The 27909-nt window shown below is 54.7% G+C and overlaps 1 protein-coding gene across 1 annotated transcript; it reads right to left on the reverse strand.

The window, feature by feature from the left end:
* Positions 1-255: 255 nt before the first annotated feature.
* Positions 256-26955, reverse strand: SLC15A4 (solute carrier family 15 member 4). Its single transcript, XM_044243539.1, has 8 exons — positions 26431-26955; positions 20964-21259; positions 16728-16896; positions 16256-16333; positions 15647-15815; positions 7666-7821; positions 6448-6606; positions 256-1255 (listed from the first exon to the last, which is right to left on the reverse strand). The coding sequence occupies exons 1-8, from the start codon at positions 26953-26955 to the stop codon at positions 1107-1109; spliced, it is 1701 nt and encodes a 566-aa protein (XP_044099474.1). The 3' UTR covers positions 256-1106.
* Positions 26956-27909: the final 954 nt, after the last annotated feature.

Raw genomic sequence — 27909 nt, forward strand, 5'->3', positions numbered from 1 at the left:
TTACAGATAAACAACAGTGCAGGGGTTTTTGTGTTCATTTTCTTTCTCCATTAATAAAACTGTCTTAATACAGAGCAGGCGCAAGAATCACTATCTGGGAAAAACCAAAGAGCTGTGACAGAGCAAGCGATTTCACTAATTCTGTCACCTGCTGACTCCGGAAACTGCACCTCCCACGTGGCGGTGTACAAACCCCCAAGAACAGTCAATGGGCCTCATATCTGTGGGGCTTTTGTAATAACGTTACACCAAAAATACAGCAACAAACAGAGAACAGTTTATTTCACAACATTAGCAACCCCACATCCAGTACCAGAACAATCCAGGAGCCGGCGACGTCACACAGCTCAAGTCCACAGGTAGCGTGTAACACTGCCAACGGTCTCGAATGACACAGACTCTGCTCCTAGTCACATGTCCCTAACGGTCCTCCAGGACTGGTCTTCAGCCTCAGTGGTGTCCAGAAGGAAGTGATCCAGAAGCACAGACTAGGCTAAGTTTCAAATACCCTGTACATTGCTTTGTAGCTTGAGATAGGACACACAGTCTTAAATATTTCCTGATGCGAGTTCTTTCTTAAGAAAAAAATTCGACATCAATGGCTGAAAAGAGAAGTTGTTTCTGAAGCAGCAGACACAACAGGTTCACCACCGGCCCGCACCGACGAGCCGGGCAACATCGGGACCCACATCTCACGACAGAAACCATCAACATGACCTTCGCACAACATCTTTGCAGCATTGGACTTTTACCTCTTAAAAAGCCCTCCCACTCCTCCGGTTAAGCAGACGTGCATTAATCAAAAAGGAAAACAAAGTGAGCTCATTCGGTCTACAGGGAGGAAACACATCAGGACGCTGATGGACACACACGCAGTCTCCTGAGGCCCCGTTGGCTCGGCCGAGAGCTTCCGTCCCTGCGGCTCCCGGCGGTCCAGATGAGGAGCCTGCATCTGCTCCGGGAGGGGACCACGGAAAGGCACTTACCCAGCTCATCTGGGAGAAGAGGAGACACAATCCAGGGACCACGCACATGGTTAGGAAGTCGGAGAAGCTTCTCCTGCTCAGCACGTGGCCGCCTTCAGTCCGGGCCATGGCCTCGGGACGTCAGGTCCTCCTGCTGGAAGGCGCCCCGTTGGCTCGCGAGCGCTGCCGGTCGTACCGCACAGAAACGATCAGGAAAAGCAGAAGGGTGGCTCCCTGAATCGCGGCCAGAAGAAAGAAGTAATAGTTCAGGTGGCAGCCGTTAATATTGCCTGCGGAGAAAGAGGGAGGAAGAAGTTCGTCAGCCGCACTTAGGGACTGTTCAAGAGTTCAGCTATTGGGGCGCCTGGGTGGCTCAGTGGGTCGGGCCTCTGCCTTCCGCTCAGGTCATGACCCCAGGGTTCTGGGATCAAGCCCCACGTCGGGTTCTCTGCTCAGCAGGGAGCCTGCTTCCCCCTCTCTCTCTGCCTGCCTCTCTGCCTACTTGTGATCTCTGTCTACTTGTGATCTCTCTCTGTCAAATAAATAAATCAAATCTTAAAAAAAAAAAAGAGAGTTCGGCTATTAAGTTTGGTTCCTAGCAAGGTCATGGTCATCTTTCATTGCGGTTATTTAAAAAAGAAGGAGGAGGAGGAGGAGGAGGAGGGGGAAATCTTATCTCTATTATCTAAAACACATAAGTACTTTGCTTCTTCAACTGCTGCAAACGCTGCTCTGAAGCCAGCCTTGTCTCTACCACAGGCTCAGGACCGGGGTCTCTGGCGTGAACGCCCCCGTCCCCCGCAAAAGTCACCCCACTGGTCGACGGGAGGATGAGGCCACAGCGCCTGGCCAAGGAAGCCCAGCAGCAAGACCTATTCCAGACCACAGCTCCTGAGAATCCATCCGGCGGGCTGGAGGGAACCGTCCGAGGTGAACGAGGGGAGTGTCCACTGGCCAAAATACAAACGACGTTGAGAAGTCTTTTTTTCCTTAAATTCTTCCAGTACAGAAAGTTTGGGGAAAGGGAACAAACTACCCCACTATGGCCCTGTGCCGCCCCCGAAGCGATACCCGATGGGGTGGTGTTTCCTCCCGGTCTTTCTCTGCGGTGCTCTCCCCTGGGGGCTGCGGGCTGACCCAGTGCACACAGCTGTCCTGAGGACCCACCCGCAGGCCGATCATAAGGTGACGCTCTCCACAGCTCGGGTCTAGAACCGGGACACCCATCAACGCCACACGCCACACCGCGGGCCCACCTGGACGCCGCATCCGCCTAGGAGTTGCGGGTGTCCTGCGCTGAGCAGCAGCTCCTGGACAGCAAGCGCCGTCCCACGCGCGGGTGCCCTGCACAAGCCAGGGCGACGGCTGACATACACTCTACGGACAGAATCTTTTAACACAAGATTTTTAAATTTTCCCCAAAAAGGTTCAGGTTTTGGCATCCTCAAGGTGGCACAGGTGCATCCTCCGTCCCAACAGCTAACGTAGCTGACGTTCAGCTTCACCCCAAGCACTGAGCACGGCCTTTCGCACGCGCTGCCCCGTTCTGTTTGCAATACATCCCACCCAGGCTGAAGAGGTTCCAGACACACACCCTGAAGCTCAGCCAATGCAGCTCAAAGCCAAGTGGCCTGCCATGTCTGGGCTGGGCTGCCCCCCCGCCCCCCGTGAAATGGGGGCAACAGCAGTGTGCAGAGCGCGTGCACACAGGGCACCCCACACAGGACCAGGGACGCACGAAGGCGTCACCATCGCCCACCTGGGACCATCCCCACGGTCCTCACGGGTCCAGGACCGTCGAGTCTGTAGCGGGAGTCTTTCCGCTGGAGTTTCCAGCCACCACGGACCACAACCGCTCCGTGTGGAGAAGTGTGTGTGCAGAACACAATGTTTGCACCGAAACATTCAGAGCCGCTTCACAGCACATCACCCTGGGCTCCCTAAAAAGCCTGACCCCATCGCCACAGCCCACAGGTGTCCTACCATGTCCGCCATCTGTCCAACCCGCTGAAAAGGCAGCACATTTCTCGACAGATGAGCAAAGACGTACTCGCTCGGCGGCGTCTCCAGAGCCACCCTCGCTCAATCACGTCAGAAGCAGCTCTCTGATTCACTTATCAGAACTGGGCGCTCCTGTTCGTCCGACGCTGGGCTGTGAGGGTGGGCTGCTCTGGAAACTGCCCTGTGTCTGAACACACACGCAGCGACTCAGAGCCTCACGGCGCTTGCACTCGGGCACACAAAGAACGACAGACAGAGCACACGTCCGAACCAGCGCTCGGGCGGGCTGCGGCAGACGAGGGCTGCCCCCGTGCGTCGCCTGGGAAGGGATCTGGGAGCACCTGCATTCCTACCGTCTACACGGTAGTCAGGACAGTGACTGAGTCCCTGCTGCGTGCCGGGCTCCATCCAGGTACCAGGAGGCCCACCCAGCCCTCCCGGAGCCCGGACTTTGCTGTCGCCACTCGCTGTCTTAGCTCCACTGTGCCGTGCAGGTTTGCTGGCGGGACCCCGATGATGTCATTCCACGTGCTAAAACTGAAACAGGAGCCCCCCAAAGTAAGGAGTCACTTCAAACTTCCGAAGCGCAGGCGCCCAGGGGGCTCAGTTGGCTGAGAGTCTGCCTGCAGCTCAGGTCACCATCCCAGGATCGAGCCCCACTTGGGGCTCCCTGCTCGGCGGGGACCCTGCGTCTCCCTCGGGCACGCACTCACTCTCCCTCTCAAGTGAAGATGTAAATAAATATTAAAACTTCGAAGCTCAAAGCTGGCATGCCAAAAGAACGACAGTTTTCCTGGTTAGGGTTGGCCTGTGTGGGGTCAGGAAGGGCGTTCAGAGACCCGTGTGCCGCGCACTGTCACCCTGTACTTCTTGGGCAAAACCGAAGGACAATCACCCCCACAAACCGAAGGACAATCACCCCCGAAGACGGTGAACTCTGGGAAGTCAGACTGGACAAGACAGGCTCCTGGGCCCCGGAGAAATAAGCTCACAGGTCCCCCGAGACATACGAGTGAGAAGGTCGCCAGCTGCTTCACTCACGACAGCCTCACCCCCGCAACATCACCGACAGCCAGCGAGAGCAGAACAGCAGCGAGTCGTGACTGACTCGCCGCCCGGCTTCTCCGCAGAGTCAGAAAGGACGGGCCGCAGAGGATGGCGCCAGACGCGCGTGTGGAACGGAGCCGGAGAGCTCGGAGCGCAGCCAGGAGGAGTCCACGGTGCCCAGTGTCGCGGCGGTGAGCAGCCAGCCGGCTGGTGAGCGGACTGACCCGGCAGGCCCAGGGCAGCCTCCCAAAACGGACCGCATCCTGATCCAGATTCAATACCTTCCAAGATGCGCTGCACATCGTATGTGCCAGCCGCGCTCAGTCTTCAGCGCGTCCGACTACTGACCTCAGTCAGCTCAGGCCCTGCTCTCAGGGTCGCGGGACTGCGCCCGCCTCGGGCTCCCCACTCAGCGTGGAGTCGGCTTGGGGATTCCCTCGCTCTCTCTCTCTGCCCCTCCCCCTATTCATGCATGTTCTCTCTAAAACAAATCTTAAAAAAGAAAAAAAAAACCCTTAAAAAAGACTGGTGAGCTTCACAGCCCGAGTCCTCCGGATCTATGCGACGACGGCGGAGACGGGGACGGGGACGACGGGGATGACGACGGGGACGGGGATGACGACGGGGACGGGGACGACGAGCACCAGCCGACCGGGAGAACAGGCCAGGAAGGGAGCAGAGGAGCGAGGGCCGGGCTCCCCCTCTGCCCCGCAGCCCTGTAACTACACAGGGAGCCACTCCGTGCGTCGATCGATCGTGAGAGGCTAAGTGAGCTCAAGGCCGCTGCCTCACCACCAGCCTGAACACAAGTGCAGAAGGGAAGGACTGGGGTAGCAGGGAGCCAGGAAAAGCACAGACGGCGCCCAGGATGACACCTGCCACTCCCTCTACTGCCAGATTTTACTGGCGCGTGTATGCTGGGGATTACCTGGTCCCATTCTCTCCCCAAATCCCCAGGTGGGAGGGTGCTGGGAGGGAGCTGCCTGGCTCACTGTGCGTTTCCCACATCCACATCCCCTCCTTGCCAATCGGGCTGCAGGGGCCTTGGGGGCTGTGGCCACAGCTCGCTGAAACACTCCTTACTGGTGTGAAAATAAGGACAGCACTAGACATGGTGTGGGGCTGTCCTAAGACACACCGCTCTGAAAATGACACGGGCATACAGGATCCAGCTCCAAGCCGGGCACCAGGACTGGAGACGAGCCTCACAGGAGGGGCCTGGAAGCTACTGTTGGAAATAAAGAGCAAGTGATGGTAAAGTTGGACATAATCAGTGATAAGGGGATGAAATCACTGGAAAGCAATCAATCAAGGTCATCAAAACAATCAGTCCTTCAAGATATGCTGAAAAGTAAGACAAAGAAACAGAAGAATCAACAGGGTTTTGTTCTCTGCGTCAAGGATTTGTCTGCAGAAGGTCCATCCCTGCACAGAAAAACCGGTCACGGGACACCACGAACCTGTGAGAATTCCCAGAAGCCGTCGTGCACCTGCTGCGTGCTCCACTGCTGCTCCCCCTCCCAGGGGCCCGGGGATCAACAGCAAAGCCCTACCCCGGCCCTTGAGCCAGCCCTGGGGAAGCTCCCACAGCCAGAACGCAGCCAGGCCGGGGCTCCCGGGGCCACAGGAGCGGCTGTGGTTTCTGGAAGTCACCCTGAGACTCCACAGGCCGGAACTCACCCCTCACGATGGGAATGAAAATCAGGGAAGGGTCTTTGGAATTGTGTATTTTCCCAGGGCAGGTCCCCAGGCTCTCGTCAGAGTTCCAAGGGGGTTTAAGACCCAAAAGTAGCTAAGGGCCCCGGACCCAAGGAAATGCCGCAGACTAAACAAGAACAAGTAAGAAGGCGGTTTTCACAGGCCAGACAGTAGAGGAAAACCTTCAACTCCTGCACCCAGTTAAAAGCTACCATAAATCTGGGAACATCAAAACTCTCTCTTTGGTAAGTGATTCTGCTCAGCGCCCACCATGCCCCCTACTGGCGTCAGCGGTAAAACCTCCTCCTGTCAGTCACGAGTCACAGCTGTGACTCCAGAAAGAACTTACTATCTATCCGTGCCTGTAACAGCAGAAAATGTAGAAGTGCTGTCAAGAAAGAGAAACCACACACACACACACACACACACACACACCCCACCCCACCCCCAAGGTGAATGAAGACAACTTGGTGACACGGACCAGGCTGATCTGCGGAATTCCAAGGAAGCAGCAGCAGCCCCGCAGACCCAGAGAGAGGCTCAGCTATGCCCGGCAAACGCACAAGGATGCAGGGGACCAGGCGGCGTGGGGTCTCAGACAGCTCCCGGGCAGCCGAGCTCCACTACCGCGACCCCACGCAGCCCGAGCCCGCGTCCTCCGCTAACACGACCGCCCGCCGCAGCCCGAGCGTGGGTACGGCCAGTAGCCGTGTTCAAACAGCGGTGCGGCCCGTACCAAAGTCTGTGTGGTTGCTCATCCAGCCGATGGCTCTGACGGACACCAGCTCCAACAGCCCGGAGCCCACGAACGAGCCGACGCCGGAGAAGAAGAAGAACAAGCCCATGATGGCGCTCTGCATGGACTTGGGGGCGGCCGAGTAGGCGAACTCGAGACCTGCAGAAAGAAGAGGTTGTTTCCGTGAGAGCGGGGCTGACAGGGCCCTGCCTGAACATGGCAGGGTCAGCACGGGGGCCCACGTGGGGACTCGGGTGAGCAGGGCAGCTCCCTTCCCTGATCTGAAGACTGTATTTAACACAAGGTCAAGAAATCAGGGGCCCTTTCCATTCACCATGAGAGTCCTGCAAGTCAGTCACTGAGCAAAAGGTCAAGTCCTTGCTCTCCCACGTCACGGTGACCTCCAACGTGTTGGCTCGGACACTGATCTCTATGGTTAAAAAAGCAAACTTTTCTGTTCTCAGCTAAGGAGGTATGAACAACATATACAGACTAAAATGCGGATTCTGTAGAAAACTTCTATCTTAAAGGCAAAAAATCTTAAGATAATCTCAATGAGACATCTATAAACTCAGATTTTTATAACAAGCACACGTGGAGATCTACAGTGCATCCCAAACGCAGGACCACTCTGTTCGTCCTTGGAGTCATAAGCACACGTGGCCGGAGTCCGCTGACGGTGCAGCGGGAACCACAAGCCCCCACAACCGATCCGGGCTCTGGTCATCATTAACTCCGTCCCTCCCTTCCAGCAGCATGGAGCTGGTCTGCACACTATGTGCCTGTCCACACCCCACAGCACACGGCTCGTGGAAGGAGAGAGGACTGTGCGAACAGGTTTGCCTCCTTCATAAAGCAGACACACCCAGAGCTCTGGCAGTGGCTAGTGCCTGGGCCGCCACGGCAGAACCACAGAGCCGTGGTTAGGAAGTGTCCAACCTGGGAGGAACCACCCACGGCCTCCTCCTCCCTCTCTCTCTGTGGCACCTCCATGGTAGTGGATGAGCCACGGAAATGTCTCTGGGAGCCCCGTTTCTACACCCGAAACAAGAGTCTCAGCCACGGTACCACGTACTTACCGACTCACATTCAACACCGCTGCTGCCGTGAAACATGGGTCCCTGTTCTCTGTGCGTTCTACCAGAGCACACAGGGAGACATCCTGTCCCGTCCCCTCTGCACCATGCCGGCCCCAGACCTGCACAGGAGAAGGCCCACCTGCTATGCTGGCGAATATCTCACTGACGCCAATCAGCACGTACTGTGGCACCTGCCACCATATGGGCAGGTCAGCGGCATAATACACGACTTTTCCGATGGTCTGATTGATGGTTTTCTCTTTGACAAGGTCCAGCCTTTTGCTCTCCAAAATTCCTGGAATTCATAAGGAGGTTAATAGGACACTTACTCGTTAACGTTTGCAATTAAACTAAAGCACTACAGGCTTGTTGCGAGATGCTTACTGACTACTCGAGAAAGTGAAGGGTGTGGCCCAGCACCCCAGCGCCCCTGGAAACGCCCGACCTAAAGGACCGCGCACTGGCGACTTCCTAAACAGTTACTCCAACACTGATCCCACCAGACCCCTTCCGGCGGGTCTTCACACCGCCTCACACCATAGACGCTGCCCACACGGGGTTCGCCCCAGCGTCGGGATGGCCCCCGATCGCTTTCTGTTACCCGCCTGCCATGAGGAGCGTAATTGCGCACCCACTCGTCGGGGGCACTGAGTTCCCAGACGTGTTTCTCGCCATGCTGAGGGACTGAGGCTGGCCCGCTGACTTCCGGGCATTAGCCTACAGCCCAAACCCCGGCGAACAGCCAAGCAGCCCTCGATCTCGCTCCATTACTGGTCATTTGTCAAGGGCAACGAGGGCAACAAAACCGCACAGGGAGACAAGCAAGCGCCCAAGCAGCCCCTCCTTGTGCAGGAAGGCACAGGCCGCTCAGACTGCAGCGGGAGGCAACAGCCATAGCAGCGAGTTCTTAGGTCAGAGAGGTCGCCGGTCTTGTTCCTAAAGAGCTCTGTGAATGGAATAATGGGCTGGAGTATTTAATAAATATTTATGCAAGCGCTTACGTATTTAAAAGCGTGAGAATGAGGAAGGTCAGCTGTCTGAGAGAACCCTGAGAATGAAAAGGTCCAGGCTACCAGTAACAGGAGGGGAAGACGAATTCTGGAATCGGCCCCAAGCTACAGGTCACGTGGAATGTCCAACCAGGAGAGCACTTGTCAAAGGAGCACGGTAGGACAAAGGACAGGCCTCTGGCTCACCTCTGTCAGAAAGACCTGCGTCCCCTCCCTGGAGGCACGTGGAAGGGACCCTGAGCCCCCCGCCTCCACACCCCGGCTGCTAGCAGGAGGTGCGGGGGCTGACCCCGCAGAGCCGTCTGCCTGGTGCTCCTGGCTGCTCTGGACGCAGCCTCTGAGGCACGGCAGGCTCCTGGCTCTCTCTGCCAGGACTCTGGTAGTGGCATGAAGGGTCTTGTCCACAAGGGACAGCTGTCCTCTGGGCATGGGACAAAGTGTGAGCGGCTTTCTCTGGGTCGGCAGAGTTTCCCCTCACACTGCAAGGGCACCGCACCAGCCACCAGCGTGCAGCTGGAAGGTTCTGGGCAATCCTAGTGCAGCTCCGTCTACACTGAGAGGGAAGGACCCTCTCAGCCTGTCCTGAGGGCTGCAAACTGAAGCTGGAGAGAACACTCTCCTCCACACGGAAGGCCGGACCGGTGAGAGGACGCGCGTGCCTGCGTGCGAGGGCTGGGGGTGCCAATGGAGACAAGACGTGCTCCGTGGTCTTACCCGCGACACGCGCGCTGTGCAGATCAGGGGAGAGGCTGAAACGGGGGTGCTGACCAGGGGGACACAGAGGACGAGGCCGGGGGGAGAGCCTGTGAAGGAGGAGGGCTCTCCTGCGGTGGGTCGGGAAGGATCTGGAGGGGTCCTGTGCGCGGCCGACCACGCAGACAACCGCGGCACGGAGCGCTGTTTGTGGAAGCTGCTCACGGAGGAAGGGGAGCCACCAGCACCAAGGCCCGGCGCAGGACGTCGGGAGGTCACAGCAGGGAACTAACAAGGCAGCACCCACACGGGTGCGACATTAGGGGCCGGAATGGCCGACACAGCACACTCCTCAGTGACCCACGGCTCTGCAAACATCAGAGGAGAGCAAACCCGCAGGTGTGGGTAGGATGAGGGCGAAGGTGTACCAGCACGGCGGGGGGCGGGGAGGGAAGGGACCCGCCGTTGGCCGGCAGCCACCAGCAACGGACGAGGTGACGCCACATGACACGAGCAGAGAGAAAGATTCAGGAGAAGCCCACGGGACATCACAGATGCGCTCCATTGCACATGTGCCCTCTGCACCGATGCGCGGCCCTCTGCCCACAGCGTCACAGACACGACGGCATCCATCCTCCCGGAACGGAGACACGGACGCGCCACGCTCTGGAAAGGGGAGCTGCACAAAAATCTGGCTGCAGGCGCGGGCTCGGGACCACTTCTCCCCCAGGGGACACAGTTAACCCCAAAGAAGACAGAAACACAGTGACACCGTGACAGACACACGTCTTTCCTGTCAGCAGAACAAGTGGACAAAAACTACGAGGCTTCGCTTGGTGCAAGGGTTGCCATCCAGAGGCCCAAAGGCAAACCCTGGCCCCCGTGGCCACGACCCACAGCTCGGAACTCAGAGAACGAGGGGGGACACAAAGGTGTGTGCTTGCGGGGTCGCACTGGGAGACAGTGTTTGAGATTGGGTGTGGCAGGCCCCGGGCCCATCCAGCAGACAAAGCGCAGACGGCCACAAGCTCCTGGGCCATGCGCTCACCCGCAGGGCTCCGGCGCCCCTCGCAGGCCGCACAGGTCGGGGCTCCTGCTAGAACGCGTCTGATGAAACAGCCCGTGGAGCTCCAACAGAGGATCTATCCCGTTCAGCTCCCTACGAACATTTCCAGAAAGTGCCACCAGGCCAGAAAGGAGAGCCTGCAGTCCAAAAGCCGTGACCTCTCCCAACTCCACAGTAAGACGAGACACCACCGACCCACGGATCAGCCTCAGTACGAGGAAAACCGTTCTCCGAATCATGCAGGGTCACGAAGTATAACACAGGTTCAGTCGCCTTAGAAGACGACAAAATTACAACAAATCCAAGCACATGAGACCTGCCAAAGTGTCAGCGACAGGCACATTCATGCCATTCCACAGTTTTCACTATTAATTGGGCAAGAAAAAGCGAAAGTAAATGAAGGCTGGAGTAACTCACGGGAGAGCAAATCACAAAAGAAACCCAAGGTAATAGAGAGAAATCCCGTCTTGTTCTCTGTTAGAAAACACACAGAAAGTCAAATTGATAAATTCAAGACATACTACTACGGAAAAATCATCACATACACACAGTTCTGGCAAGCCTGCTTTAAAAAAAAAAAAAAACCACATAAATACACGAAACTGGAAAAGAGGAAGGAAACACATTTATTGAAAAGACAATTTTTACCTCCAGTCCAATAATTTTTCTAAAACTCAATAAAATGAATGGTTTACTCAGGACATTTAAAAAAAAAAAAACAAGTGACTCAAGAGAAAACACAATCTGCACAAAATTGAGAAAAAGGTGAAAACATCATCCCATTTCTCCTGAGAGAGTAACAGGCTCATGTGATATTCAAGGCAAAGACCTGAACTCCCCTGGGAGCACAGAAATTCCCCCAGTGTGATACTCTCCTGCCCACAGAAACTGGGGGTCTACCAACTCCCTTTCTGAAGCCATATGACCCCAATGCCAGACCGCAGACTGCTGTCAGCTAGCGATGGAGGAACGCAGACCACCATAGGCTGCCCTCTGGACAGACTCATTTGTTTCAGAAATGCAGGAAGGAGCATCAAGGATTTTTTTTTTTTTTAAGATTTTATTTATTTATTTGACAGAGAGAGATCACAAGTAGGCAGAGAGGCAGGCAGAGAGAGAGGGGGGAGCAGGCTACCCGCCGAGCAGAGAGCCCGATGCGGGACTCGATCCCAAGACCCTGGGATCAGGACCTGAGCCAAAGGCACAGGCTTAACCTAGTAAGCCACCCAGGAGGCCTGAGCATCAAGAATTTAATAAAACTAAAGCATCAATATCCGGGGACGGGGTGGGGGGGGCATGCAATCCTCTTGGAAACCAAAATAGACCCAGTAACCTTGAAATAAAGGTTAGAAATTTAGCATCACTGTGAATATGCATCTCAAACTCCAGTTCTAAGCTCCGGGAGCTGCCCTGGAGGCGCCCGTCAGAGCCCAGGGGGCGGTGGGCTCTCCACAACCCCCAGCTCTCCCAGCACTAACCCACAGTCTCGCCAACACTGCCCACCAGAGACGCAGGGAGAGAGAGTCACCTGGCAGCAGGAAGGGAACCCATGCTGTCTGAAGAAAACAAGTGACCATTCGAAAAGAATTCATTTGAACTCAGAATTTTTAAAAAAAATTCCTTATGGGAGCGAGCAAAAATACACCAAGGGGTTAGGAATAAACCTAGTACAAAATGCACAGCACCTAAAATGAAGACATGCGTAAAACTGTAAAATACCGTAAGTAAAGTTCAAGACAACAGGAAAATACTAGAAAGAATATTCCTCCAATGAAAGGTCTGACTGCATGTCACCATGAACAAGAAAACCCCGGCACAAAATGCCACAGGGCCTAATTGCACACAGAATCTGGGGACCGATAACGGGGGGAATCGTCATCACCGTAACACACCTCCAAACAAAGACGTTCCGTGTTTAAATCCTTCAGGGAAGAGATTCGCAGAGAAAGGAACGAGCACCGACAAGGGAGCCGGCAGCGGAACTCGTGCTCATGGCCTGAGCACTTTCCACCGGGGGGACAGAAAGCCAAGGTGACAGAAAGCCAAGGCAGACATGCAAACGGACGGGGGCGTGTGCACAAGCGGGTCCAGCGTGCGGACAGACTAGAGTGAGCCACCACCCGCACCGAGAGGACCGGTAGAAGAACGGATGGTATATTTAACACGGCGCGTTTAGCTGTTATACACCATGATTTAAATGTGTAACTGACATAGAAAAACAGAATCAGGAACAGTTAAGTCATAAGCTGTGAATAGTCAGTTTCATTTCTCTTTAAAAAAGGACAGACTTAGCTGTAACAGCGAGTGTCCTTGGAAGACATCACGCGGTCACCCTGGAAGGGGGGGGTTATGGATGCTCTGGGGGCTCCCCGGTTCTTCTCTGTGCATCTGTCATGACCATGGATTGACTATGTCATACTAATTTTTGAAAACGTGCTGTGGACCTGTGCTTAACTAATGCCAGATATGAGCCAGGGAAAGGCTCTCAGCAGGCTCTACCCCAACTTCAGGATGCTCTCGGGCCCTGAAGGCTGCGCAGAGTCCCACCTACGCCCGTGCTGACCAGCACCCACACCACCACCAAAGGTATGGAGGGGCCAGCACGCAGATGGGTGGGCCCCATGGCTGGGATGATGGTGGAGTCACAGGCTTCCTGGAAGGGAACTCATCCGAAGCCTTAAAGGGACGCCCTGCTTACACTTGCAGAAACCCTCCGCAGGAATGCCCAGTCATGCTCCAGGCACCCCAAGCCCCAACCACAGAACACTGCAGAGGAACAACTGATGGGGAAGGACAGTCACGATGCTTCAGGGTTGGTCTTCGAAGGGGGCAAAGGAAATACAACATATCTACCACGTACCATATCCGTAATCTTCCCAGCGCCCGCAGGGCGGTAACCACGGATTTCCGAAGGTGGTGGAACCAGTGACTGTGTGTGTGTGTGTGTGCACACGTGTGTGACGGCTCCTCTGGATCTACGATCTTCCCTCCTTACATGCAACACACACGGCTTTTACTATGCTCCTCGGGTTTTTCTGACACTTACTTTCTCAATCAGGCTTGCGCAACGGGATCCCGTTCTTGCAAAAACACAGAGGGGGTGTGGGTAGACAACAAAACCAGGCAGGTTCGCACCGCCCTAATGCTGAGCGCCTCTAGGGCAATCACAGCTGGTTTTTATTTCCTTCTTTATGCTTCCGAGTTCGCCTTCCCTCCAGTGAGCATCTGCTGCTCCAGTAACCCAGGACTGTACGCACACAGTGCTTTCAGGGACACATGGTTCTTTAAGGGGAAAGGAAATCTAACTAACGAGCGCACCTCCTTTTCCCTTATGCATGCTTGAGAAACCCATGGACCTTCCCAGCAGGCGTGATTCTAAATGGAAGATATTGATTGATTATGGGGGAGGGGAGTAAGTTCAAAGGCAAAAGTTTCTTTTCTATTAAAATGCTGGTTTGCTCAGAGTTTCAATCTCTACTCAAAGCCTACTAATGTTCCAATTAAATGCTCGCTCGAGCTGGAAGTAAAGCTTCGTGAAGCTCGTGCCACTGTTAAGTTAATAAACTGTGCCTAAATCAAGTACCAGAGACTTAAAATCCCTGAACCAGGGACTCTGGGGCTCCTTTCCACTGTTTAAGAACACAAGTATAATAACACAAGTATAGCGGGTGGCTCCTATTCCTAAGGGAGACCCTCCAACTCCAAAGCCTCAGGGCCATGTGACCACACCAGCTCCCCCAAGCCCCCGCCCCGAGGCACAGGTGACCCCGCAGAGCACGGCCCATCCTGCCCAGCGCTGGGCGAGAAGTGCCGAGCGCTCCACTGGTACTGGTGAGCGCTGGCTGCCCTGCCCACGGGGCATTCTCCACGGTCACTCAGCTGTCAGCTGCCTCCTACACAAACACGTGCAGAGACCACAGGAATGCCCTCCCCGGTTCTCAGGGCGGCTCCCAGAAGCTACCCGGCCAGCAATCAAATCAAAAGACAAGATGGTATTAAAGGAGCCCAAACCTAGAATCTCCCAGGAAATGCCTGAAAACCGAGGATACCTCCCCTCCCAGAGGGAGAGAACAAGGACCCCCTTCCTTGGCATGTGACAAGCATGGCTGTGGTGCAGAGAGGGCCCCACCAGTACAGGGACAGAAGGGAGCTGCAGGGTCAAAGCTGAGCCTGCGGCAGCTGCTCAAGAAAGGCAGGACAGACAGACAGCATCCCCAGGCAGCAGTTACTCCAGACAGCCCTGACGATCTCTGGACCTGCTTAATGAGACCCGCAGTCACGGCCCCACTGCAATTCAGTTTTATTTGCTCTTATTTCCCCCTGTGCCACAGGACTGGAGGAGAAACAGAACCATGAACAGAGCACATAGGAAACACTTCATCCAGACACAAGCTCGCTTTAATTATCTATTTGATCAAGAGAAAACCTAATTGTCTTCTAAAATGCCCTGGTCCCTGGAATATAGATTTCTTAAGCCTAGAGACTCATTTCTTTATATCTATTAAGTACTATATCAATATGTTCACTCTGGGGACGACGCACAGAGGCTGCTGGGAAACACTGCTGCAGAATATTAAATCCTGTCTCAGCAGTGCTTAACATTAAATTCCTCATAACAGTGGGTGATACATGGTTGGTTCGGGAGGATCAGCTTTTCTGTTCTTGTTATGTAACTAAGCTGTCTTATGGTCCAATGATTTTCAAATATTAATGAAGGAAGAACTCCAGAGCGAGCTGAGAATGTCGGCGAAGATATTCCAACCTAACAGTCTGGAATGTAAGAACCATGAAAACACAGTGAGGCCCCCAAAGGAAAACTCGCCTCATCGGCCCTGGGGAGCTTCAGGCACTGGCTCGAATCCCCTCCTTCTCTGGGGCTGTGTGCTAGTCGTGAACCTGGACTTGAGGAAATCTTTCTCCTTACGAAACACACACGCGATTGTTCAGGGACAGACCAAAGTCAACTGCAGACCTAAGTTAAGAACGCCAAGGGTGAACCCGTGACTTTGAGACCGATATAAAAATTCATCCACTCAGCGATCGACCGTTGCCCACAATCTCAATCAGAAGGGAGAGAACAAGCCTCCTCTGATCCAAGCCAGAAGTCACTTTCCAGAGCACTTTACTGCTTTCGGCTCTAGAAGAAAAACAGCGGAACCGTAGGGAGAAAATCTTAACCTTCACATCATGGAAACCAGAAAGCGAACAACACCCGTTCATAACACCCCACCTCCATCCTCTTAGGGTGCGCCTACACAGAGTGACCAAGGGCCCGTCACGAGGCCCCGAGTCACCCACAGCGGCTAAGGCCAGTTTCAAGCTCCAGAAATGAGACCAAAACGCCTCCCCACCTGCAGCGAAGGCAGAACACATCACAAAGAACATTCCAACGGCGATCCTTTTTAGGGATGATGGGAGCAAGCCATTTCTTCTCAAAATGGGATCAACCAGTTTATCCTTTAAGGGAATTAACAGGAGGATGAGAACTGCGTCGAACATGGTCAGCCAGGCCGCCGGGAACTGGAATCGAAATGCACGAGACAAGGTTAGTTCTTGGGAGGAATGAGTTGCTCACCTCACAACTAATGTCTACCTGAGAAAATCTTTATTCTAGCGAAGTCCGTTCCCACAAAGTATAACCTCCTAAGGGAAAAGTCTCAGTTTCAAGATACTGGAACTGAAAAAGATTTTCACTTCTAAGTGCATTTGTGGTTTGTTCTGTGTGTTTACGGAGAAAAAAGTCAGGTAGGAAGATTAGTGTTTGGTTGGCACCTGTCAACCATCTAGGAAACAACACAGCCCCCAGGAGAACAGTCTCTTAAGTAAGCACAGGCCCCACTGCAACGACGATGCCGCCCTCGGAGCAGCCGCGGAGCCCTGAGAAGGACCAACGACCGGCCGCAGGCACCGCCTTCCCAGAAGCTCCGGGAGCATTCTCCCATCACTGCAGCAGTTCTCACCGTATGAGGAGTGGCTGTGATACTGGAAATCGCCGGGATCTTCAAATGGAGACTCTGCAGAACGTACGTTGTCTGCATCTGCGTGTGAAAAGTGGTGCCGTTAGGTGAGGGAGCTCTCCAGCCGGCCACCCACCCCAGGCCGCCCCGCGAGGACACGCGTGGGGCTCGGGTCTGAGAACAGAGCGATTCTTTGGTCATCACACAAGTCCCCTGGAGAGCAACTTTAGAAGAGAAGTCAGAGACTTCTCACCCAAAGGTGGGCCTGGAAAAACAGCAGCACACCCGCTCTTAGTGTCCCTCATGGGAAGGGTTTCAGGACGCCTACGTCAGCAGGAGTGAGTTCCACGACTGGAAACAGGATTCTAGGATCCCAGAGACTCCGCAGAAGAGGGCACAGCGCCCCTGCACTTTGGTGGTGCCCAAAGCGAAGGTGGGGACAGAAAGCTATGGCTACGCAACAGTCGCGACTCACTTGGAAATACACTGTCCAGTAGGGGATCAAAGCCAAGAACACGGGGATGATCTTCACAAGGGCCTTCACGTCCTCCACCGTGTCCTCCGTAAACGGCCCTCCGCGAGACCTCTTACATGAATCAAACAGACTGTGTTTAGAAGAGTGCTGAAGGACTCCAAGGCCTTCACTTTGGGAGATAAAATGAAGGAGTTAGTTTTCTTCCAGCCCCAGAAATCAGGTACGTGGCAACAATTTAAGCAGGGAGGCAGGGAACCGGCTTGCTGCACTGCTTTGCTTTCCGGCCCTCCTGCTCACTAGCCGTGCGAACCCAACACAGCGGCCAGCACTGCACATGTGCTGACAGGGCTGGTAGAGGGTCTCGCCTCGAAAGGCACCTGCGGCTCCTGCCACATTAGCGGTCTCTTCCCCAGCTTCTGTCACCCGCACTGAGCAAGGCTGGCCACTACGCCAGCGACATCACTGGACGAACATTGAGGGGAAATAAAACTGGGCTGGATTGTCGGGAATTTGAAGCAGGTGGCTTTAAAACTTCACAACCACAACACCATGTTGCTACTAAAGCTGTTGACGGAAAGTGCAGAACACGGAAGGGCCCGAGAGGAAGGGCTCTGTTCTGGGAGCCAGAGCTGCAGTGCTGATGGGACCGTGACAATGTCACAGGCAGCCAGGTCCACTGCGTGCTTTGCTCATTACCCTGGACCACGACCCTGGGAGGAGGCATCGGGACTGTGTTCTGGCCCCACTGCCCCAAGGAGGAAGCCAGTCAGAGAGGGCAAGAACGTGCCCAAGGTAACAAAGCTGGAGAATGGGTCTGGGATTTGAGCCAGAGGGCCTTGGCCGCAAAGCCCGACACCCAGGTACCAGGGACGCCACCCTGCCCTCCGCTGCCAGCCACAGGCCTCACGCTCACGCTCAGGTGTGTCGGGTCAGAACGCAGGCCTTTCGGTCACAGCTCGTGCGTGAGCAGTGGCGCTTGCTTACTCTAGGACAGTCTCACTACTTATAAAATGACCAGGTCCCTGTGGGTAGCTCCAAAACACTCTAACGGTGAGGCATGCTCCCAGACTCTTATGGATGAAACAGAAAAAGCTGTTGTATTTGCCAAATATTCTCTAAAGCCAGAAATAACAGGACATGAATAATTACCTTCAAGAATTCTTCCCTTTTTCTGTTCTGGGACTCAGATACAAATGGCAGTGCATGCTTTCTAGTTTATAAACTCCTACACAATTTACAACTATTTTAAATTATTTTTGTCTCATAAAACATTGATATTTTTTCATCTGAACGGGGGGGAAGAACCAAAAAACTGAACGCTGTAACTTAGTATTTTAGCCGAATTTTGGACAGTACGGCGAAATTCAATTTAACAAAATTTACTGAGCACATGCTCCATGCCCAGGTCCATTGTACCTGGTACTAGACACACACAAATTAACTTAGAAAGTGCGAAAAAAAAAAAAAATTTAGAAAGTGCGACTCCTGATCATACGTAGTCTACCTAGCAGGGAAAATAACCAGGAAAACTACACTCAAAGAGAAACTCTCAACTCTAAAGATACTGTCATACTTTATTTGAAGATATTCGGAGCTTCTCCAATTGGGGGGGGGGGCAAAAGCAAATGTAAAGTTCTCACCTACTTATTTCAGATATTATCAGTGATTCACTACACCCTATGTGTGTCTCTCCATAAACATGTCAGTGTCCAGCAGGAAACCCATGTTTACACAGAGAACCACCCAGAAACGTTACTGGTCACATTACTCGTCTTATACCGTTAAGACATCCTGAAAAGTGCCAAGTCGATGCGTACCTGACGCCTTCCCTAACTCACACATGGTGTCGGTGTATTATTTTGCAACACATGAGGGCTCACTGTGGAACCACAGCACAAATGACACGAAATGCAGACAGGACCCAGAAGTGTCCCCACTCCCCAGGTCTGTGTGCACACACGGCTGCTCTCTCTCACAAAGAGGGGCTGTGAATTCTCAGACTCTCAACTCAACCAGGTATGTATCTCAGGAAAGGTTTACAACTCGTCCCACTCAGTTCGATGAACTGAACAGACACACGTGGACTTCTCACGTAAAGTCAGCGTCAACCTTTTGGAGACAGAGATCAGCCTGGGCCCGATGAAGGAAACGCTGGGCAATGCTGCACTTTCCTAGATTTCTGGAGCCGACTGTTTGCAAGAGCATCCTGACAGAGCCCTGGACATCAGCAGGCGCTCATCACGTGCCACAGCTGACAGCTGTGCACACATCAGCTTCTCAGGCCTCGCAACAACCGCGTAAGATGAGCCCCTGTCCACTGTACAAAACGGGAATGCAGGCTTGGCAAGGTCACTCACCTGCCCAAGGTCACAGAGCTCGGACTCTGTGCGCGAGGAGAGCGTAATTTGAGAATTCTCTGGACTGCCAACCTCTCTCAAGACAGCCCGTTTTATCTTAACTGCGCCACTGTCCAAAACCAAACCTAATGGGAAATCAGACTCCCGAGTGGCAGTAAGTCCCAGTCTCTTTCGTCAGGCCACTTGTGCATTCAGAACCCCAAGCCGTCCACAAAGCAGGACCGTCCTCCCGTGGAAACGCCTGCCAGGGACCACCCACACCAACACACTGAAACTGCAGAGCCACTCACGTTGCTCCTGAGAAATCAACCCGCAGGATAAGCACCTGCTGTGACCCACTTCTGCCTGAAGTCAGGTTCTGGCCCTGCAGCAGGAAGGCAGCATGGTCTGAATCTTTGCCCCTTCCCCAGTGCGAAGCCACCATCGCTAGTGCTGAACGAGGAGTCCGAAGGCCACACCGAGCCCTTCCGATTCCTGGACCAGCTGGGAGACCGGTGGGAACCATAGCAGCCTGGAGCCGAGGGGCAGGACCATGAGAGCTCTTCTGGAACAGCTTCAAACGTCCCGCGTGGAAGCCAGTATCAGACATTCATGAGACTCCAAGGGCATACGTACGAAACAAGCAGACCAGCCACGAGGAGGCAGGTATGGGAGTCAGCCTGCAGGAGCTTCCGGCAGTCAGAGCCACCCAGCCAGGGGTGTGCTGCCCTGTGGGGTCAGCGTCTGGCTCTGGGACAGACCGCCCCCCAGGAAGGCCTACTTTGATCACAATGTTCCAAGGGTGTCCCTCACAAAGGGTCCCTGGGACTCCTCTGGGGTGAGGGAAATATTCTCTGTCCTGACCATATTGTGGTTCCATGGCTAAAGGTCATAATTCCAGAACTGTACAGCTAAGACGGACGCACTATACTACCCGCAGATTATGCTTCAGTAAACACCAGGACTGCTGAGGTCTCTTCGTAGGCTAAGGTCCAGACTTGCCCTTATTAACGTGCATCTACGGTGACCTACCATCCTTCCCAGTTTGCTGGGATTTCCCCAGGACATGGGGCTTTCAGCACTAAAACCCTCAGGACCATGGGGCTTTTGGCGCGAAAACAGGGGAAGTCCCACACAAAGGGGATGATGTAGTTCCCCTACCTGCATCTCAAAATACTATTTTGTCCTTCTGTCACAGAGCAGTTGCAGTGACCATGGGACGATGGGGTCCAGGCTGACCCACACAGCTGTTGACTCACAAGTGAGGAACAACAGCTTAGAGCACAGAAGGGCACCTACAAAGTAAGCAGTGCTTTATTGTTCATTCAAATGAACTCCAAACTTCTAGAATATAAGACAAATGTATACAGTATGTATAGTACCTCTCCTATGCTCTCTGCCAATTTCTACCTCCATCACCTTTTTTAATTTTGAAAGATTTATTTGAGAGACAGAGACACACACACACATACAGACACACAGACACACTATGAGCAGGGGGAGGAGAGGCAGAGGGAGAAGCAGGCTCCCCGGTGTGCAAGGAGCCCAATACAGGACTCGAGCCCAGGACTCTAGGATCATGACCTGAGCTGAAGGCAGAAGCTTAACCCACTGAGCCACCCAGGCATCCCTACCTCCCTCATGCTTCTACAAGCAAGAGGTCCACCTAAATCAGCAGTGAGAGCAAGTTCAATGTGGAAGTTATACACAAAGTATGAGCTCTGGAGTCCAGCTGCGGGAAGACAGTAACGCCACAGCACATGCTCGAGCTGACGTGAGACATTAAACCACTAGGCCGGAGCCCTGCACATCAGCCTGCGTCAGACCGAAGCGAGCACTTTATTCACAGCGATGGGGAAGTCGTGTTGGGCTGAGCCTACGATCACAACTTGGCACTCACCCACTGGGACTCTGCTCTCCGATTCGCTTCTGGGGCCGGCACGAATATGCCAGGATCTTGAACATATAGGTGAAGGCACTGCCGTCGGGAGGCTTGGTGATGAAGACGCTCTGGCCGCAGAGGAAGACCAGGAAGGCGATGCCGACGCAGACCGCGGGGATGAGATAGCCAGTCACAAAACCCACGTTCTGCTGGATGTAGGCGATGCCTCCCAGCGAGATGATTGCCCCCAGATTGATGCTCCAATAAAACCAATTAAAAAACCTTCTTGTGGCTTCTGGACCTCGGTCTTTAACCTAAAGCAACAGGGAGGAAACAGACTTTGAAATGTAGTAACCTTCGAGGATGAAAAACCTGTATAGCGAGGTGACGACGGTCACGGTCATCATGGTGATCTGCAGGAAACACAGCACAGTCAGCTTACACATACGCTCGGGGTCCCTGACAAAGGAGCACCTGATAACTTCAATCACTACACTGTCTGCGTGGTGTTTTTCTTAAGTGAGCTCACATCCAAGAAATCCAAGAGATCTTCTCAAAGCAACATCTGGGGACCGCGTGCTCTGGAAACACCAGAACGCGGCCTGAAAGTGCCGATTCACAAGGCTCTCAGGCCAGACTTACTGAGTCACCATCTCTGGGGTTGGGGGCCAGGAATAGGCCTTTTATACATTTTCCAGGCACTTCTACAGTCAAGTTTCAGAACCACTGCTGTGTAGCTCACGCCTTGATCAATCTGGGGCCCGGTGGAAATCCCACACTGAAACCAACACTGCACAGACCAGGAAGGCTATGGAGGGAATCAGGAGACTTGCTGGTTAAGGACAGAGATTCCTGGAGGGTTCAACAACCGTTCATCTCCAGAACTTCAGCAGAAGCACCGGGTAACATTCCCCATGTGGGGGGCAGGCATCCCACACGCCTTCCCTTCTCACCGTAACGTCCACGTTTAAAAGGACACCACTCTGCTCTAGCCAGTGATCTCACACAGTTTCTCAACAAGCTTATTACCTAAAGGTCAATGCTGGGTTGCATACAAAGACAGTCCTAGGCTTGCTGTCCTAGTAACCTCTATTGTCTCCTCCTTACAAGTTATTAAGAGGCTGATTTCTGTCCAGGTCACAGAGCTGACATGTTCCACAGAACAATCTCCATCAGCAGAGCACAAAGGTTTTCAGTGGGGGCCCAGACAACCAAGTGCCAGATACAAAAAAGCACCCTGTCGCAGACCTGTAACTTGGTATAACATCGTAATTGCTATTTTTCTGAAATCAAAGTTGCTGGTATAAAACACCCAAAATTGTGTGCTCCTCAAAAGAAAAAAAAATGTTATTCCAAAATTATTTAGTACGGCCACTGTGTTGGCAAGAATCATGCTTGAGCTGATGACATGCTAACCAGCATCCCAAACTGAAAATCTGAGTTTCAAGTAAACCACCCATTCTCAGGAGGATCTTCAACTTGTGTCCTACCTATGTCAGATCTGGGCGGAGGTCCTAGACCCAATGCTGGCGTGAGGACAGAATCAATGAGTAGTCCTGGGAATTTCTCTTATTTCTAAGATGGCTCTTCATGGGGACACAAAAGACATTAATGTTACTAAACTGGATGCAAATATTCACGCTACCCAAAGACAGACCAGAGGGAAGAAAAAACCATAAGCTGAGAAAATAACTAAAGATAGAAGAACCAGTAATGGGGGGGAGGGGCGGACTCGGCAAACCTCAAAAGGAGGAGGGCCGGTAAACAGAACATCTGCAATTAATGCAGACTACATACATTATTAGCTCGAGCACATCAGCCCTGTTCGTCACCGACGGCGACACTGCGCATGTCGTCCTGCGGGAAATTGGCAGTCAACTGCTCGGAACGTCCGAGTCGAATTCTCCAATGTTACTTGAGAAATCGAAGCCTCTTACTAAGGCTGTAAGTAACAACACACCAGTGATTTTATTTTCTGGAAATGGGAAGCCAGCTCCTACAAACTACACATCACATGCTTCTGTGCCCAGAGCTGGCGAGCCCGTCGCCGGTCACATTACATCAGCACCAGTGTGGGGGGCCTCCCGCCCTCCCCAGTGAGGGCAAACAGCCTCTCATGTGACTGGTCAACAGAGGCCACTGCAGTCAGCTCAGAAAAGCGCAGCTCAAAGACCAGAGACCGGCACAGTAAGGCAGACAGTCGGCTGGCTTGGCAAGACTCCTTCAAAGGTGCAAGGCTGCCACTTTTTCTCCATTAGAAAAAAAAAAATGTATCATTCGCTCTCTACATCTGTGTAGTAAGCTTTTCTGCTTTCAGTTCTCTGTTTGAAAGGACACTATGATCTCTCTAACAGGTGGGGCACTGGGGGGAATGAAGGGACTGGCACGACCGGCGTCCTCGTGGATCACCTCGGCATCGTCAGCAGCCCACCGCCGGCCCAAGCCAGCAGACGCCCCCCAGAGCTGCACAGCCTGACCGCGCCCGTCTCTGGTTCAGAACAATCCCTACAGGCCCTGTTTCAGAGATAAGGGGTGCGGGGAGTGAGGGAGCAGAAAAAGTACTTTAGAAACACAATCAGACTTCCTCAAAACGAGAAGAGCCAGGAGAGGGGCAGCTAAGTCATCCTGAGGACGAGTGCCGCTGTCCAGCCCTGCGGGCTTCCTGCCCAGACCCCGGTCTCGGAGCCACACCCCCCTCCACCAAGCCAGCACCACTGGCCGCGGACCTAGCACCCTGGCGGAAGGGTACCAACGTTTCCCTCCTAAATGCTTTGTCGCGGACGCAGTCCACATGTGAAACAATTCACCATTTTGAGGTACAACTGTCTCTGCGGGTTGGAGCCTCCCCACACTTGAGGAACCACAAGCACTATCCAATTCCACATTTCATCACACCACCAAGAAACACAGATCCTTCAGGGGCACTTCCCATGCGCTCTCCACCGGCCCCCGCTGCTGCTCCTCTACCAGTCTGTATGGATTTGCCCATTCCAGGCCCTTTCGTACAACAGGAAGGGAAGGACACGTCATCACTCACGTCCGGATCACTTGGCATGGCGTCTCCAGCCTGCATTCCCTCTGTAGCACGTACCGACACCCACGGCTGAGGGATGCGTCAGCGCACCCAGGGACCCCATCTACTTATTATCCACGCATCACTTCAGGGGATGACCTCAACTTTGCACTTCAATGTTTTAATCTCATGCCAAAACTGACGGGAACCGTGAAACATACGCTTTTATAGACCGTGCACCTAGATCCTTGGTTCTCTTTTTCTGTAGCTATAAATGAAATACTCATCAGGCTGAATGATTTAAAAGTTGCAACACCCCATGGGAACCCAAAAATAAAGCCAAGGAGGACATGTGGTGGAGTGAGCACTGGGTGTCATAAGCAACTCGTGAATCGTTGAACGCTACGACGAGACTTATGAAGTCCTCCGTGTTGGCCAACGAACATAATGAAAACAAACAAAAATTTTTAAAATAAATATTTGAAGAGATTAGTCTAGTTATCTCATAGAAGAAAGCGGGTTTTTTTTTTGTTTTGTTTTGTTTTGAATGCCCAAGTGTTATTACACGTGAAAAAAGTTCCTGTTCCGTCACGCATTCTCGATAACCTCTACGAGAACACTTTTCCTTTACAAAACGTTAACTGCTGGTCCATTACTGACTGGAGAGAACAGGTGTTCAAGCCAGACTGCCTGGGTCCCAACCCAGCTCCCACTTCCCTGCTGTGGTTCTGGGCGGGTCGAACCTTCTCCCCGGGGGTGTTTCCGGTAAAAGAGACAAGCGCAGTCTGTAAGCTGTCCTGAGGCGTAGCTAAGGCAGTATAACAAGGACACTGAGGGGCACGACAAACATTCATATGGCTCGTGGCCCACGTGGCCAGTTTTAAAGGTGCTTAACTGTGCTGCTAAGGCTGTGCCTTCACTGACGGCAGCAGCCTGAGCCCAGACACCCAAGTCCGCCCCAGCCGCCCTGTGTCCCACAATGCCCATCTCGAAGCCACAGTTAAAGCAGAGACCGAGACATCAGACCCGGACGACCACGCTGGCCTGACCATGCCCTACAACAAAAGGAAGTCATCTTATGTACCTCCATCTTCTTACTAGAAAAGCAGGTATGAGATTCACATGAGGTCCGGTGAGTTCACGTAGGTAAAGCACATTTCCTGGTGCAGAGAAGGAAGAATCTGGAACATGAGGCAGCTATCACTCCCAACATCACTAGAATGTGCCACCTCGTTTCAAGGGGAAGCCTGACACAGGTCCTTTACCCAAAGCTCACATTCGAAGGACAGGCTTCTGCACCCTGGCTCAGTCCTGTACTAGCTGTGTGACCTGCGGCAAATGCTTTATCCTCTCGAGCCTTGGTTTCCTCATCTGTGAAATGGGCACAACACCAGCAGCGGTATCATGAGGACTAATACGGTACGGCGCACAGGGCCTGGTGCCCAGCAGCCGTCAGTACAAACACATGGTTATTCAGCACAAAAACCTAGAGATCGTCTTCCCCACTGCTGCCAACTCCACGACACGACTTGTCCTAAATGTACCCTTCTGAATCCGCGTCCACCGAGTCCACCCTAGTCCAAGTCCCTCTAACTGGGCCGGTGTCATGGACTCCTACCTCGTACGCCGGTGGTCATCACTTCCCTTGCCCATCTCCTCACCACTCCACAAACTTTTTCTGTGACGAAGCAGGGCGTAAGTACTTTAGGTTCTGAGAGACACCCAGTCTTTGTCACAACTCCCTGTTCTGCTGTGGCATCGTGAGAGCAGGCCCCCCCTGCAACAGGCAGGACTGTTCCAATCAAGCTTTATCTATGACGACTGAAATCTAAACTTCATAAAACTTTCCCTTGCTACAAAAGACTCTTTTTGCTTTTTTTCCTACCACTCAGGAACCTAAGAACCACTGGCACTCTCAGCCTATGGGCCCCCCGAAAACGGGAAGTGGACCAGATTTGGCTGTCAGGCCTCAGCTGCCAGGCACACACCTGTGCTGGAAGCCCCGCTTTTAGAAAGGAACACCAGATCATGTTACTCCGGCCCACCCCCCGCCTGAACACACAAAGGCTTCCTACTCTATTCAAACTATGCCTCAAAGTCTTTTAAAGGCTTCACAGGACCTGGCCCCAGTGCTCTCCCCACTTCTGTTTTAGGTTCTCCGAAAGGTATTTGCTATAGAACGTTGGGGAACTTGAAGCGTGTACCATCCGTGTTGACTTGATGCGTTTATAGACCCCTGCAGGACTGTCACTGATGCGGCTTCGGCGACGAGGGCATCGCTCCCTTCCCGACCCCAGGGCCTTTGCACCTGTTGCCGGCGTGTCCCGGACCGCTCTTCCGACAGCCGCCACCACGCCCTCATTCCCGGAGGGCCCCTCGCCAGAAGGGAGCGTCCGTCCACCGGCGGGGCCGACCCTCCCCGGCGCCCCGCGCGCGCACCTGGGCGCACCTGGCGCTCCCGCGGGCGCTCACCTGGTCGGCGCCGAAGGGCGTGACGTTGGCCTTGACGGCGCCCACGCCCAGGCCGACGAGGGCCAGCGCGCCCAGCGCGGCGGGCGCGCAGTAGCGGGCGGGCGCGTCGGGGCAGGGCGGCGCCGAGCAGTTGCGGAGGCGCGTGGGGCGCGGGGCCCCGCAGAGCGCGGCGCGCGTGGCGGGCGCGGCCAGCAGCGGGAAGGCCAGCATGCCGAGCAGGTAGAGCGCCAGGCTGAGCAGGATGGCGCGCGCGCGGCCGAGCTGCGCGTCGGCCAACCAGCCTCCGAACGGCGACACCAGGTAGGCGAGGCCCATGAAGAGCAGCAGCGCCTGGCTAGCTTGCGCGCCCTCCCAGCCGAACGGCGCGCCGTTCAGGAACAGCACCAGGTTGGCCGTGACGCCGTAGAAGGCGGCGCGCTCCAGCAGCTCCGTCAGCAGCACGGCCGCGCACGCCGCGCGCCGGCCCGCGAACGCCTCCCGCCAAGCGCCCAGCAGCGGGGCCCGCTCGCCCGCCTCGCCCTCCATGCGCCCGCCGCCGCTCGGCCCGCCGCTCCGCGCAGCAGCGGCTCCGGCCGCCGCCGCCCTTCTCGCGAGACCCGCCCGGCCACGCCTCCGCCCGCCCCCGCGGCGTCCCTATTGGCTGCCGCCCTTCTCGCGAGACCTGTCGTGCCACGCCTCGGCCCGCCCCCGTCTCCGTACCGTTCTTGCCCGTGGCCGCCGGTGACTTCCGGTTCCGGTGGGCTCCGACTTCCGGCGTGCGTGGCGCGTCAGGGTCCCGGCGTCCGCGCCCGCAGAGTTTTAAAAGTGGAGGGTCGCCTGGCACGGCCGAGTCGTCAATCCCCGGTTACGGAAACGTAGACCGTGATGGTGGCCCCGGACTGTGCCCGCGCTCCAGGCTGCTTTGCGAAGCTGGCGCCTGCCCCCGGCCCCCTCCGCGCCCCGGACGGGGTGTCTGCAGGCGCGGCGCGGACTGTCGGGGCTGAGCTCCCTGTGGCCGGCTGCCCCGTGCGCGCCGGGACGGTGAGCGGCACCCCTAGCCTCCGCTGTCCGCCGGCTGCCGGCTCCACGCCCGCCTCCCGGGCTGGCGGCCGCACTGCAGGCTTTCCCGGGGGTCCCTACGCAGGACCGCTCTCCCAGAAGCCAGGCTCAGAGCCCGTGTCCTTGTCACACGGACGGCTTCGCGCTGCCCTTCGCCCCTCAGCTCAGGTGTCGCTCCCTGTGAGCCTGGCGCGGCCGTCCCGTCTGAAGTGCCCCCGCCCCCATCCCGGTGCCCTCTCTCAGTCTCTCCGTAGCACCTGCCACGGTTTTCCTGTGTGTCCCCCTTGGCCCCCTCTCCGGCTTGTCCTGGTCCGCACAGCTACTAGCTGCACGGGGGCAGGGTTCTAACGTGCCGTCGTCTTTATCGCGCCCATAGCACCTGCGACAGTGACCGGCACGTGGTGGAGGGACTGTGTCCCTGAGAAATGGCCGGAGCGTGGC

Source organism: Neovison vison, chromosome 3 (assembly GCF_020171115.1).
Source record: "Neovison vison isolate M4711 chromosome 3, ASM_NN_V1, whole genome shotgun sequence".
Classification (NCBI taxonomy): Eukaryota; Metazoa; Chordata; class Mammalia; order Carnivora; family Mustelidae; genus Neogale; species Neogale vison.

Bases quoted from the DNA above. Each gene is read 5' to 3' on its own strand.
- SLC15A4 (XM_044243539.1), bottom strand. From the start codon at position 26,955: ATGGAGGGCGAGGCGGGCGAGCGGGCCCCGCTGCTGGGCGCTTGGCGG. The intron at 21,260-26,430 runs GTGAGCGCCCGC...CTGTTGCTTTAG, and splicing joins CGCCCTTCGGCGCCGACCAG to GTTAAAGACCGAGGTCCAGA. The intron at 15,816-16,255 runs GTGAGAACTGCT...TTTCGATTCCAG, and splicing joins TCACAGCCACTCCTCATACG to TTCCCGGCGGCCTGGCTGAC.